This window comes from Diabrotica virgifera, chromosome 2 (assembly GCF_917563875.1).
Source record: "Diabrotica virgifera virgifera chromosome 2, PGI_DIABVI_V3a".
NCBI lineage: Eukaryota > Metazoa > Arthropoda > Insecta > Coleoptera > Chrysomelidae > Diabrotica > Diabrotica virgifera.
Window position 1 is genome coordinate 272,793,644 of NC_065444.1, and position 15,549 is coordinate 272,809,192.

Here is a 15,549-nt window from a genome sequence, read left to right on the forward strand (position 1 = left end):
TATCTACTTGGACCTGTGAAATTGCCTTCTCGTTTAAATGGTGCTGATTACTTACATTTCCTGCAAAATATTTTACCTGATTTGTTAGATGAGATGCATCTAAGTATTAGGCAAATCCATTAGGTTTCTACATGATGGTGGTGCAGCCTACTTTCGGGAATGTACGAGACTTTCTTGATAGTAAGTACGAAGTAGTTGATAATAACTACGAAAGACCATCATAGATGAGATGAACGGACGACCTTAATGGAACGGCAGGAAAGGAGTGGATGCAGATCGCCCAGAATAGAGACCATAATGGAGATTAACAGGAATGCCCATGCCCAGGAATGGGCGTTTAAGGCTGATTAGATAGATAGAACTACGAAGACAATTGGATTGGAAGAGGCGGTCAAGTTGTTTAGCCACCACAGACGCCAGATTTTATCCCTTGCGATTATTGTGTTTGGGGAGACATAAAAGCATTTGTTTATTGGTTTATTCCGTTCCGATACAAAATGGTAAACAGCTCATCGTAAGGATACAAGATGCTTGTATTCTTATACATATACACACATGTTTACCTTGAATATTTAAATCTCACGTCACGCTACCGAAAAATATACACAAACGCAGCTGATTTTTACTAAAACTAAATAAAAAAAAGCACTCTCTAACCTGAATATTTGAGAATCGTATTGTTGTTGTTGTTGACAGATGCTTTTTTGTTGTTGTTCTTGATGATCGGGTGTGGGGGAGGTTTTAGTTCTTGGGAACGGGCGAGGGATATCACTGCCGAGTTTTTCGATTTCGGTAAGGTGTCAGCTTTGATTATGAACTTATTTCCGCGCGTTTTTACGCGAATTTTAGGCAACGTGCTCATGTTGCTCGTTTGGCGCAGGTAACACTACCTTATCGATTTCCAGCAAACAATGACGCATCGTTATCGTTCAAGATAAGCGCGAGAATTTATCAATAGCCGACATAATCTTTACTCCTAAAACGGAAAAAAAAAATTCGGAAACAACCGAGTTCGCGACGTAAAAACCAGATAATCCACGACTGCGTTATTCCACCAGATCCGTCGTTATGTTACTGAGTAAGTTTTGTACGCTAAACGTAAGCGCAAACATCTCTCCGGTTAAACCACTCGAGTGCACCGCGTAGTGTTGCCAAGTCGCGCAGAATTTCTGTGATTACTAGAATTCTCTCGTTTTATAAACGAATTGAACGCGACTAAAAGTGGTTTAACCAAGGTTTTTTAATGTATTCATGCACTTATACAGTGCGCTGGAATAAGTGTTACCCCCCCCCTTAATAACTTATTTATTTCTAGCACATAAGCAAAACGCTGGGACAGGTCGATTTTTAAAATAATCAAAGTATATTATAACATCAATGTTTCGAACTTTACGCGATCCCTCTTCAGGTGCCAGGCAAAACTTTGATTTTTTTTAAATGGGAAAGTACATCATGTGATAGCTCATTTAAAAGCGCTTGAAATACTGATTACAAAAATGTATAATACTTTAATCCTTTTTAAGAGCGTAGTCGCAAAATTTCGATCGAACTGTTTATAAACGCATTAATAAGTATTTTTGAAATATTTAAACGCAGAATAAAAGATTACATTATTACCGAGGGCTGAAAGTCCCTTAGAATAAACAAAAATGTCTTTTGAATGATATATTTGAAATTAAAAATCCTACTAAATTTTCGTTTTTTTTTCACCCCTGTGACTTATTAAAATAATCATTATAGAAGATCTAAGGGACTTTTGACCCTCGATAATATTGTAATATTTCATTCTGCGTTTAAATTTTTGAAAAATACTTACTAGTTTTCTCAGGATTCAAGAAAAAATGAATACATTTCAAAATAATTCGACCGAAATTTTGCGTCTACGGTCTCAAAAAGGATTAAAGTATTATACATACATTTTTGTAATCAGTATTTCAAAAGCTTTTAAATGAGGTGTCACATGATGTACTTTCCCATTTAAAAAAAATCAAAGTTATCACTGTCACCTGAAGAGGGACAGCGTAAAGTTCGAAACATTGATCCTATAATATACTACGATTATTTTAAAAATCGACCTGTCCGAGCGTTTTGCTTATGTGCTAAAAATAAATAAGTTAGTAAGGGGGGTAATACTTATTCCAGCGCACTGTATTTATGTTTTGCAATTATTTCGTTGCAAATAAAAACTATACGGCTGCGGCTGAGTAAATATAAATAAGCACATCAAACACTAATATACTACAGACGCTCTAATCAAATATTTTTCAAATGATAAAAGTGATAAGATTCAATATCGTGTTAGGGATTATGCTAATACTAACCAGCAGATACCTATAGAATCGAAAATAGGTCACTCTTCAAACTATACTCATACTTCCACAAAAATGTTGATTTTATTAAGGGCGTAGGCGCAAAATTTGGCGCCAATATGTTTTAACTGCGTTCATTTTTTTTTTCGAATTCTGAGAAAACTAATAAGTATTTTTGAAAAATTTAAACGCAGAATGAAAGATTACATTATTAGCGAGGGCCGAAACTTCCTTACCATAACCAAAAAGTTTGTTTTGAATGAGATATTTGAAATTAAAAATCACACTAATTTTTTTCTTTTTTTATATCTGTAACTTATTAAAATAAACATTATAGAAGTTTTTTTTCCTTGGAGTTGTATGACTACGGGCCCTTCAAGGCTCATTCGCCGATTCACCAATTTTGCTCATTTATTTTACAATATATTTTTCTATACCTATCTTCTTAACATTTTCTATCCTACTTATTCTACATACTTTATAAGGAATGACCACTGGTCAGTGGGAATACCACATCAGGCAAAAACACAGGTTTATTTATATATTATAATAGATTTTAATTTCGGTCTTTACGTTAGTTACTTTATAATTTGATTTTTATATTTTTAATATGTTCTATAAATAATTGCATTAATTCTGTATTATTAATTTGTGATAATATATTATTGGGTGTGTTATATTTTTACAACTTAATTTACTTATAAACATATTCAGCCCTTTTTATATACTATGTTTTAAATCACATTAAATATAAAGATTGCTTTTTTATAAATAGTATTAAATTTCATGTTCCAAAAACACATTTAAGAATTAATAACAAACGACTGTTCTCAACTAATAAGACTGATTGTTCACCCATAAATAAGATGTTAGAAGAATGTAACCATATGATAATTAACTGTGATATAGACTTTTTTAATTCTTCTGTGAAACAAATAAAAGTTGCTTCTGAAACAAATTTCTAGTATACAAAAGTTGTCGTAAAATTTTATTTAGATGTATTTATTTGTATTTAGATGTATTTATTTGTATTTAGATGTAATTATTTGTCTAGACGTATTTGTAGTGTGTTTTTTTACATGTTCTATTCTGTTTAGGTTTAGTACTTAATATAGGAATGAGTTTTTAGCAGTAGTAAGCACTCTTTTAATGTAATAACAATTATTTTGTGTATTAAAGGAGGTTAAATAAATAAATAAATAAATAAATAAATAAATATTTATATTTATTTGCATTAGAGGGCAATTTAAAATCATATGTTCAGCATCACCTATTTCTCCACATTGACAATATGGATTGTCTCTTAAATTAATTTTATGTAGATATGTTGGAATCAATGCATGGTTAAATCTTAAACGGCATATTTGTCTCACTGCGTATTTTGGAAGAGTTGTCATTGCAAACCATGGTCTTGATGGTATTGTACATTGAATTTCTTTATAGTACATACCTTTTTTAATTTCCTCAAATTCTTTGCTCCAGATTATTTTATATATATTAGTGCTAATATTTTTAATTTCTTCAGGTGTACATTAATTTGTAGTCAATAATATGTCCCTTCTTTTAGAGCCTGCTTCGCTAAGGAATCTACGAGTTCATTACCCATAATTCCGCTGTGTCCTTTGACCCACAATAACCGTATTATAGAAGTTGTTAGGAACTTTGAGCCCTCGGTAACAATGCAATATTTCATTCTGCGTTTAAATTTTTCAAAAATACTTATTAGTTAGATACTTATTTACATAAAACATATTGGCGCGAAATTTTGCGACTACAAAAGTGAACAAATTAACGGACTCCGCAATTTTTTTATTATTTAAAAATTTTCTTTGGTATTTACACTGTTGGCAAAGGTTTACTTAAACTTATCTTCTGTGGTTATACTGAACGCAAAAAAAACGTTATTCTTATGTTAAGTTTGAGACACCTTGCAGAGAGGACAAGGTACAAGGGTGGGTATATTTTTCAAGTATGTTGTAGTCTCATGTTTTGTGAACATTTTGTTTTTTAATTTCTCTAATATCTTTAAAAATGAAGTAATTAGACGGTTTTATGCTTTAACATGTATTTTAAATGAAGCACTACTAAATTAACAATAAAAAACCACAGTTAACAAAACTTAAAAAAAAAGAAGCAAACTAACCTTAATTAATATCGTGTGTTTCCCCTCTACTTCTAATAACTGCTTCACAATAACCATAGTTTCAATATCCTGCAGGGAAACAGGAAGGGGCTGACGAAGTGTTAATTGTCTACCGACAATATCACATATGTGTTCAATAGGATTCATGTCTGGCCTGTGAGAGGGTCAATTGAATTCCTGAATATTTCACTCATTTAAATATTCAGTAACGACACGCGATACGCGAGACCTTACATTATCAAGTATTAATGTTGTTCTGAAGCTATTTCCTTGTGGCATTTTTATGATTAACTATTTAGTGGGAAATAAGCCACAATTAAATTGAAAAAATAATTTTATTAACGTTTCGAAGCCCAAATCGGGTTTCAATACAAAATACTATTAAAATAAACAAAAATGTTGTTGCTAAGTAAAAAAAATTCTTCTAATAATTTATTTAATCTGACTCATTTATATTGGCAATTCAGACGTATATTATACATTTTAAAGTAGAAGACTTTAAAATGATATCGCTAATATTTATGAGTTGCGTTCCTGGGACGACTTTACTAAAAGATAGTTCATTCGATTACATGAAATCAATCCCAACTCAAGAATATCCGTCACAAAAAAAATCATAGCATGTGATCTGTCTTTAAAAAGACAAACAAATGCAACGATGACAGTAAATTCTCGCGTTAGAGATTCCATAGTAAATCACGAGGGAAAACCAGGAAAAAACCTCGTGATACTATCCCGACATCGTAAGTATTTGGTCTTACATTTAATTTATTTCAAAAAAAAACTAATACCAAATTCTGACTTTAATATGTTTAAATTTTAAATAATATTAATAATACATAGATCTACAATAAGTAATACTAAAATATAAAATTTGTACTAACTCGATATGTTATTGACTTACTAATCGTGGTATTTTCTTTCTATTGACTTCCTCTTTCAGTATGGGTAACCACATCCTACTGCATTCTACCGAGGAATTTGCAAAACAAACACATTGAGATCTATTCTATCTAAAACTAAACCTAACAATGAACAAGAAAGAACAAAGAATTGCATTTATAAAATACCTTGTGAATGCGAACAATTTTATTTAGGTGAAACATCAAGACCATTAAACGTTAGAATAAGTGAACATCAGTCTTATATTAAAAATAGAGAATTTGATAGATCTCAAATATGTCAACACGCATGGGATAATGAACATAGAGTTCAGTGGAGAGATTCAAGTATAGTCCTGAAAGAATCAGATAGTAAAAAGAGAAAAATCAAAGAAGCGGCTCTAATTGCGCTAAATGAAACCAATTGTGTCTCAAATTCCTCGGTAGAATGCAGTAGGATGTGGTTACCCATACTGAAAGAGGAAGTCAATAGAAAGAAAATACCACGATTAGGAAAGAGGAAGTCAATAGAAAGAAAATACCACGATTAGTAAGTCAATAACATATCGAGTTAGTACAAATTTTATATTTTAGTATTACTTATTGTAGATCTATGTATTATTAATATTATTTATAATTTAAACATATTAAAGTCAGAATTTGGTATTAGTTTTTTTTGAAAGTAAATTAAATGTAAAACCAAATACTTACGATGTCGGGATAGTATCACGAGGTTTTTTCCTGGTTTTCCCTCGTGATTTACTATGGAATCTCTAACGCGAGAATTTACTGTCATCGTTGCATTTGTCTGTCTTTTTAAAGACAGATCACATGCTATGATTATTTTTGTGACGGATATTCTTGAGTTGGGATTGATTTCATGTAATCGAATGAACTATCTTTTAGTAAAGTCGTCCCAGGAACGCAACTCATAAATATTGGCGATATCATTTTAAAGTCTTCTACTTTAAAATGTATAATATACGTCTGAATTGCCAATATAAATGAGTAAGATTAAATAAATTATTAGAATTTTTTTTTACTTAGCAACAACATTTTTGTTTATTTTAATAGTATTTTGTATTTTGACAACGAAACCCGATTTGGGCTTCGAAACGTTAATAAAATTATTTTTTCAATTTAATTGTGGCTTATTTCCCACTAAATAGTTAATCAAGTATTAAGATGAAATTATTTCTTATATAAGGTGCGAAAGGAACAATGTGTGTAAAGAAACAAAATTTTTGTAATGTACCTTTCGCTATTTAACAAGCCTACACGTAAAGACACGACATCGTTCTTGCTGTCATAGCAATTCCACTCCAAAACATCACAGAGCCTCCATTAAACAATATCGTCGTTCTTATGTTGCACTGTACATACTGCTCACCTGGTCTACGAACAGCGCTTAAGCGCGTCGATCAGAACTACTGGTATTAAAAGTTAAGGGGAAACACGAAATGTTAGTTTACATTATGTTTCATCCAATTAAAGTCTTGGTAACTCATATTCTTTTATTGTTAATTTATTATTGTTTCTGTTAAAACACATGAAGAATAAAACCATCCATTTTCTTTGTTTTTAAAGATATCAGGGAAAATAAAAAAAGAAAATGTTCATAAAACATGTGACTATACAGAGAGGATCTAAATTATGGAATAAATTCATTTTCTCTAAAATGGACGACTTTGGAGAAAAATCCTGAAACAGGTCGATTTTTATTTTTAAATTACAATTGTTTGGCATATATGTCATACTAGTGACGTCATCCATCTGAGCGTGATGACGTAATCAATGAATTTTTTAAATGGGAATAGGGGTCGTGTGGCACCTCATTTGAAAGGGTGTTCAAGTCTCTATTCAGTAATATAAACGATAATATCATTATTTATACAGGGTGGCCAAAAAATAATTTTTGAATTAAATTAATTGACGCAAAAAGAAGAATGTATGTAATTTATTTAACACAAAATACATTGTACGGTTGTCAGTAAATAGAAAAAAATATTTCTTTTCTCTTAAATTAAATCACAAACAGCCTCCCACCTACCTCTTTGCGGTTTGAACATTTAATTTAAGCGAAAAGCAATGTTTATTTGCCAAATAAACATTTTTTTTTTTCTATTTTCTGACGGCGATAGAATGTATTTTGAGTTAAATAAATTGCATACATTCTTCTTTTTTCGTCAATGAATTTAATTCAAAAATTATTATTTTGGCCACCCTGTATAAATAATGATATTAATGTTTATATTACTGTATAGAGAATTGAACACCGTTTCAAATGAAGTGCCACATGACCCCTATTTTCTTTTAAAAAAATCATCGATTACGTCACCACGCTCAGATGGATGACGTCACTAGTATGAAATATATGCCAAAAAATTGTAAAAAGTCGTCCATTTTAGAGAAAATGAAGTTATTCCATAATTTAGATCCTCTCTGTATATGATTTCAATGTATCCACTCACAACTGAAGTTTATTTCGTATAGATAAAATTATTGAAACTCTCTTCGAATAATAATCTGGAGAGAGATGGTGAATTTTGTTTTCAGTAGCAGAAAATAAACTAACTACATATATAAGAGCATTAAACACTAATACGCCAATCCTTTCCAATACTCAAAATTGTACCTCTGGAATTTATGGTGATTTAACTCATATTTTAATGGAGCTTCGAGCTTCGATGAACAAATAAATAATATTGCAATGTCTGACGAAGATTTGAGGAATTTAAATATTTCTTTCCTTGTTCACATAAATGAAACGATTTTTTCATGAAACAGAAATTCTAAAATATTTTTTTAAGATCGAATTTTTTTAAGATAAAAAACTTGGCAACATCTTTTAATCTAATAAAATTCGTATCTTCTAAAAAACGCTATAAAATGCACCAAACTCTATGATAAAAACCGGTAATGTGGCCCAACCTATACCAATATGACTTTCCGTTAACCGCTCAACAGTCGATACCAAACAAGACGACTTGGCAACGTCGCAACCGCGAGCACACCAAATACCATCGCCGAAAACAAAAGAAGGAGCACTTACCTTGACTTGAAGAACAACTACGATCGCCTCCGGAGACTGAGCCTGGAGGGGTCGAAACGCCACTCGTCCTGTCACTTTCGTCTTCTTTCCTTTTAAGGGCCTGGAAATGACAAACGGAAGTTTTTATTAACAACAAAAAATAATGACTATTTCTAGTCTAGACAATATTTCATTATTAGTATGAAGATCCAAAGAGATTAGGACACAAAAAGTTTGTATGATTTAATTTTTAACTTTACAATAAATACAGCGCGCAGCGGAACAAAATAGCTAATTGAAATGATTATTGAATCGATATCTAGGGTTCGTTGACTTACAGAAGGCCTATGATACAGTACCCTTGAAATAGTCCATGTGGTGAGACCGCTCCCGTCTGGAAAAATTTCTGATTCGGTCTCTTTGTTAAGTCTTATTCAAAAATGTCCCCTTTTAACAAATCTGAAGAGTGCCGGGCGGAATTTTTGGGCAGAAATTGTTTAAACAAATACAAAAGATCACCTTTTTTTGCTCCGAAACATGTATTTTTAAGTTTTGTAGGTCATTCTAAACAAGTAAGGTATCTTGTAAACTTACTCAAAAATTTATAGTTTTCGAGTTATAGGCGATTTAACATCTGAAAAATGCGAAAATACGCATTTTCGAGGCCTAAAAACTTATATTTAAATTAGTATTTTTGAGGTTGCCAGATACTTAAATTGAAGTTTGAACATTCAGCTTCAAGATTATGAAGAGTGGTTGCGTCTAACCTTAATTTTAACCGTTGTTTTTTAATTGTTAAATATGCATGTCCATCCGATTTTTTTGCCGGTGCGGCGCGCTCTATTTCAAAAATCTCCAATTTTCCTCCGAAAAATATTTTTTCTAAATTCTTTGGAACATTCTAAATAAAATAAGTTTCTTGGCATTTTTCTCAAAAAATAACAGTTTTAAAGTTATAAACGATTTAAAATCCAAAAATGCATTTTTCGGATTTTAAATCGTTAATACTTTTAAAACTATTAGGTTACTTGTTTTATTTTAAATGTCAAGAAACTTATTTTATTTAGAATATCTCAAAGAATCTAAAAAAAATATTTTTCGGGGAAAATAGGAGATTTTTGAAATAGAACTCGCCGCACCGGCAAAAAAATCGGATAAACACGCATATTTAACAATTAAAAAACTTTAATGAAGTATCTGGCAACCTCAAAAACACTAATTTAAATATGAGTTTTTAAGCCTCGAAAATGCGTATTTTCGCATTTTTTAGATTTTAAATCGCCTATAACTCGAAAACTATCAATTTTTAAGAAAAATTACAAGACACCTTTCTAGTTTAAAATGACCGAAAAAACCTAAAAATATAATGTTTCAGAGCAAAAAACGTGATCTTTTATATTTGTTTAAAAAATTGTTTTAACAATTTCTGCCCAAAAATTCCGCCCGGCACCATTCAGATTTGTTTAAAGGGAACATTTTTGAATAGGAATCCACAAAGAAACCGACTCAGAAATTTTTTCAGACGGAAGCGGTCTCACCACATGGACTAAAAAAACTGTTTGAAATATTGACGAAGGAAGGCCTAAGTAATGCATACATCAACGCTATATCGAATATGTACATAAATGCAAAAAGTGATGTTAAAATTGGAATAAAAATTTCAGACGCATTTCCTGTCACAAAAAGCTTGAGACAAGGATGTTCTTTATCCCCAACGCTATTCAAGCTCTATATTCAGGAGGCATTAAACAACTGAAGGAGAAAATTCACAGGGATGGGAATAGATTTTGGGACCAAGTAGAGAACAAATCTTTTCTTCGCAGATGATTAAGTAATTATGTCATACGATGAGGAGGACATGGATTATATGATTCGAAAGTTAGCCGGAGAATACGAAAATTGGAGACTCACCATCAACATTAACAAAACGAAATATCTTAGAATAATGGATGAAAAAAGATTCACAACTCTCGATTAAAGATACAAAAAAATGCGAAGAATTTAAATACATAGGGACAGGGACAATGATAACGAAGAAAGGAACATCGAAACTGGACATCAGCAGAAGATACAACAGACACGAAATGTTATACAAACAATAACTTCATTACTTTGATCTCCTAAAATTAGTTTACGAACAAAAATGGCAATCTACAAGTTGGTTGTAGAACCAATTTTGACGTACAGATCTGAATGTTGGCAACTAACAATAAAAGAGACAAAAACTGGAAGTGGTAGAAATGCACTATCTATGAACAGTGTGTAGGATATCCAGAATCACTTCCCAAGTGAAGAGATAAGAAGAAGAATACAAAAGATTTACATTACCGTAGATACAATAGAATCCAAACAACTTCTATGGTACGGGCATGTATTGCGAATGGAAGACGAACGATGACCAAAACAGATTTTAAGAATAGAATAGAAGGAGAGGAAGACCAACATTAGAAAGGAAATTAGGAATCAGAGGAACAAGAGAGGTAGAGCCATAAATGAGGAGGAATGGACCGACCGGAAAAGGTGGAGATCTAAATGCGGGATGCGGCAGATGCTGTTGATATTTTTTCTATCTTTTTTTATTCTTTGGATCTACAAATTTTTAACAAAATATTGCAAATATACTCATAGCATAATACATTTACACAATAATGCAATACATACAAAGCCAATAGAGTACACAACTAACATTGATTAAAAATTCGTCTTATGGTTCTGAAAATGTTTTCTTGTTGCATGCTTTATAAATTTCTAAAATATTCAGTATATAAATTTCTAAAATATTCTCTTGTTATAATTATTAATTCTTGTTGTCAAAAATACGTAATGTCTAAATTAGGTCCCCACAGAGAGAAAGGCAAAAAATTTTCTTTATAATATAAGAAATTTGATGTTGGTTTTATGTTGGAAATTAAGTTTATGTTGGTTGTACTTTTATTCGCAGATTTTTAAATTATACAGTGCGCTGGAATAAGTGTTACCCCCCACCCCCTACTAACTTATTTATTTTTAGCACATAAGCAAAACGCTCGGACAGGTCGATTTTTAAAATAATCATAGTATATTATAGCATCAATGTTTCGAACTTTACGCGGTCCCTCTTCAAGTGACAGTGATAACTTCTATTTTTTTAAATGGGAAAGTACATCATGTGACACCTCATTTAAAAGCTTTTGAAAGACTGATTACAAAAATGTATAATACTTTAATCCTTTTTGAGACCGTAGGCTCAAAATTTCGGTCGAATTATTTTGAAATGAATTCATTTTTTTCGAATCCTGAGGAAACTAATAAGTATTTTTGAAAAATTTAAACGAGAATGAAATATTACAGTATTATCGAGGGTCAAAAGTCCCTGAGAACTTCTTTAATGATTATTTGAATAAGTCACAGAGGTGAAAAAAAAGAAAATTTAGTCGGATTTTTAATTTCAAATAAGTACATCATTCAAAAGAAATTTTTGTTTATTCTAAGGGACTTTCAGCCCTCGGTAATAATGTAATCTTTTATTCTGCCATTAAATTTTTCAAAAATACTTATTAGTTTTCTCAGGATTAGAAAAAAATGAATGCGTTTAAAAACAATTCGATCGAAAATTTGCGCTTACGCTCTTAAAAAAGATTAAAGTATTATACATTTTTATAATCAGTATATCAAACGCTTTTAAATGAGCTATCACATGATCTACTTTCCTATTTAAAAAAATCAAAGTTTTGCCTGTCACCTGAAGAGAAATAATTAAGTTAATAAGGGGGGGGGAGCGGGGGAGTAACACTTATTCCAGCGCACTGTATGTATGTTACAAGGTTTTTATTCGGATGCATTATGTTAATTTTACTATCGAGCAGTGGAAAAATGTTTTTTTTTTCACACACGAGACCAGAATTCAGTTATGGAAGCCAGATTGACAAAACTTCCTATAAAAATAAGTTGGGATACGGTATGCCAGTTATACCCTTATACTGAGCGTTAGTTTTGGTGGTGGTGGCATAATGCTATGGAGCGAAATTGTTTCGGAAGGACATACCGAATTTGTGGAGGTGATTGGGATTTCATGTGGAAGATCATGTTTTACCATTTGGCATTTTGGTATATTGGCCAACATATAGCCCGGATTTAAATACCATCGAGCATTTGTGAGACACTTTTAAATTTTGCCTTCGGAACAGATATCCTGTTCCTATGACACTGAAGAGCTAAGGATTGCAGCACAGAAAAAATGGAATGCAATTCTTCAAGCCTATATCAGAGATATAATTCAGAGCATTCCAGTCGGTTACAAGCAGTTCCCTGGAGGGAATACTCGCTATTAATTTTATTGTTTATTTAACAAAACATTAAAATATGACGTCACAAGTAATACTTAGTGTCAACCTATTTTTTGTTTCCATTCCAAAAATTTTAATGATTCATTTTTTTTAATTAGTCACTAAGAACATGTTAAATAAGATTTTCTTTCCAGAAAAAAGTTCTGGTAACATTAAACATATCATGTTATACATATTTACCATAATTCCAAAATATTCTACACTCACCGGCACAAAATTCCGCCACCCAAAATTTTTGATTAAGTTTGACAATTTATAACTTTATTATTTGTGCTCCGATTTTCAAGATTCTTGCACCAGTTTGTAGGTACGTGTATTGATATCGTTTGGTATTATTCCGGTAACAAAAAAATTGCTTGCATGTCATTATACAGGGGTGAATGGAAACGTTGTATTTTTTCCTAATTTTAAAAAATTCTGTGGAAAAATGGAATTGCTGAATTTGTTTCATAGTTCTGTCATATTACCCCGTGAGGCATCACTCAAATTTTTTTTTCAATTATTCGAGTATCTCTTTTCTTGTAAGAGCTGTACCATTTTTTGTAAATAAAAACACTGATTGACTCATAAAATAGAGAATAGATTGATAAGATTAGAATAGCCCGCATGCAGCCGAGATCTCAATCCTATTGAGCATTTATGAGATGAATTAAAAAAGCTATTCGCCGTCATCCTAGGCATCCAGAAAATTTGGTACAGTTATGTCTCTATAGAGAAATATCGGGCTATTCCCCAGGCAATGATAACACATCTTTATTCGATGCTAAACAGATTTCGAGTAGTCGTTGCTGCAATAAGTGGACATACTCGCTATTGAATTGTTTTGTTTTGTTGTTAATTTTGTTTTGTTTTGTTTAATTAAATAAACCTTCAAAGCAGTGTTTTCATTTACAGCTCTTACAAGAAAAGATATATTCGGATAATTCAAAAAACAAAACCTTAGTAATACCTCCAGGATAATACGAAAGGAGTATGAAACAAAATCAACCCTCCAATTTTTCCACAGAATAATAACAAACGACACCAATACATTTACCTACAAATTGATGCAAGAATCTTGAAAATCGGAGTACAAATAATAAAGTTATAGATTGTCAAACTTAATCAAAAATTTAGGGTGGTGGAATTTTGTGCCGGTGTGTATATTCTGGTCCATGGGTGTTTAAATAATTATTAAACTATGTACTTAGTAAGTTTTGGTGGAAAGACAAAGAGTTTGCATTGCAAATCATCGCAAGAACTGTAACAAATGCTCTTTAAAGTGTTTTTGCTTAGAGTGCCATTTAGATTTTTTTACTTGAGTTGTAGTACTACATCCACCGTTACGTGGTACCAGCTAAACGACTAGTTGATATTTATTTCAACATGAACGAACACTTTCACTTTCTAAACTGTTGTGTTTATGGCGAACGTAAAGTTAATGCGTTAGGTAATGCTTTAAAGGGAAAGGTTAACATTCTTTCAATGGCATATAAATCACAGGTTGCTAGCGGATTTTTAAACTATAAATTTGATCTAGATCACATTTTCAGATGTTTCTATCATTAACGCAAAATTTAATACATACTAATTATTAAACATTTTAAATCTTATTCGTTATCAAACAACGAATTATATATAGTCCGTCCGCTATAACTTTTCCCATGCGGTACGATTCATTTTCAATCAAATTAAGTCAAAACATAAATTCAAACGAACGTCGATGTGTATATACATTTTGTATACGTTTCACTTTCTGTACGATTCATTTTCAATCAAATTAAGTCAAAACATAAATTCAAACGAACGTCGATGTGTATATACATTTTGTATACGTTTCACTTTCTGTTTTGACTTAATTTGATTGAAAATGAATCGTACCGCATGGGCAAAGTTATAGCGGACGGACTATACCTATCTATATCTATAAGCGAGGTTCCTACAGTTTTTAGCGCTCTTTCGCATTTCGATCGCCATCATTTTCTGTCCATCCATTCGTCTTCTTTGATGGCTCTATCTCTCATTATGGCCGTACATTTTCTTCCCAGGCAACTGAAGGCCTTCCCCTTCTTCTTTTTTGTTGTTGTATGTAATTTAAAGCTTTCTTTGGCCATCTATCTTCATTCATTCGTTTCATGTGACCATACCACACTAGTTGTCTCGTTTCAATTCTATCTACACTGGAATAAACAGTATTTGTCCTCTTTCTAATATCTTCATTCCTGATGTGATCTTTTTTGGATATACCACACGCTCTCCTTAAATAATCCAATTCTACTACTCCTATTTTTTTCTATATTTTTTCGTGATCTGCCAAACTTCTGCTCCATGTCATAATAGGCTCTACCAAGGTTCGATAGATTGTCAATTTCGTTGTTCTAACATCTTTAGCCCATATAATAGTAGAGAGCTTAGAATGTTTACCGCTTTTTTGTATGCTGCGTTCTGTTTTCGACGTCTTTTTTGGTAGTGCCTTCTTTAGATATTATAGATCCGAGGTATTTATATGTTTTTGTGGTTCTAATTTTTAACTCTGGATCTTCTATTTTAAGATACTCTGTCTTTGACATATTCATATTGAGACCCCATTTTTCATATTCTTTCATGCAGTCCATGTCTACCTCATCATTCGCTATGGCTATCTGATCATCTGCGAAAAACACAGTTGTTAGACATTTAACACCGTCTATGTCTACTCCCATTCCGGATATTTGTTTCCTCCAGTGCTCTAGCGATGATTGAAGATATACTTTAAATAAGTTCGGAGATGAGACATCATCCTTGTTTAAGCCTCTTTGTTATTGGAAATCATTCAGATATAAAGTTTCCTTCTTTAACATTTCTTGCATTTTTGTATATATTTGAAATAGCATCCACATAC

The 15,549-nt window shown here is 31.8% G+C and overlaps 1 protein-coding gene across 7 annotated transcripts in view; it reads right to left on the reverse strand.

Moving 5' to 3' along the window:
• The window catches only part of LOC126880627 (protein lap4-like), a 506,864-nt gene that overhangs the window by 196,741 nt on the left and 294,574 nt on the right, over window positions 1-15,549 (reverse strand). For all 7 annotated transcript variants that reach the window (XR_007696657.1, XM_050644639.1, XM_050644640.1 and 4 more), the window contains one exon: window positions 8,386-8,485. Coding sequence is in view for 6 of the 7 variants with exons in the window: in XM_050644639.1 (XP_050500596.1) it covers window positions 8,386-8,485 (100 nt within the window). In the remaining variant the exon portion in view is untranslated. The remainder of the gene's footprint in view (window positions 1-8,385; window positions 8,486-15,549) is intronic.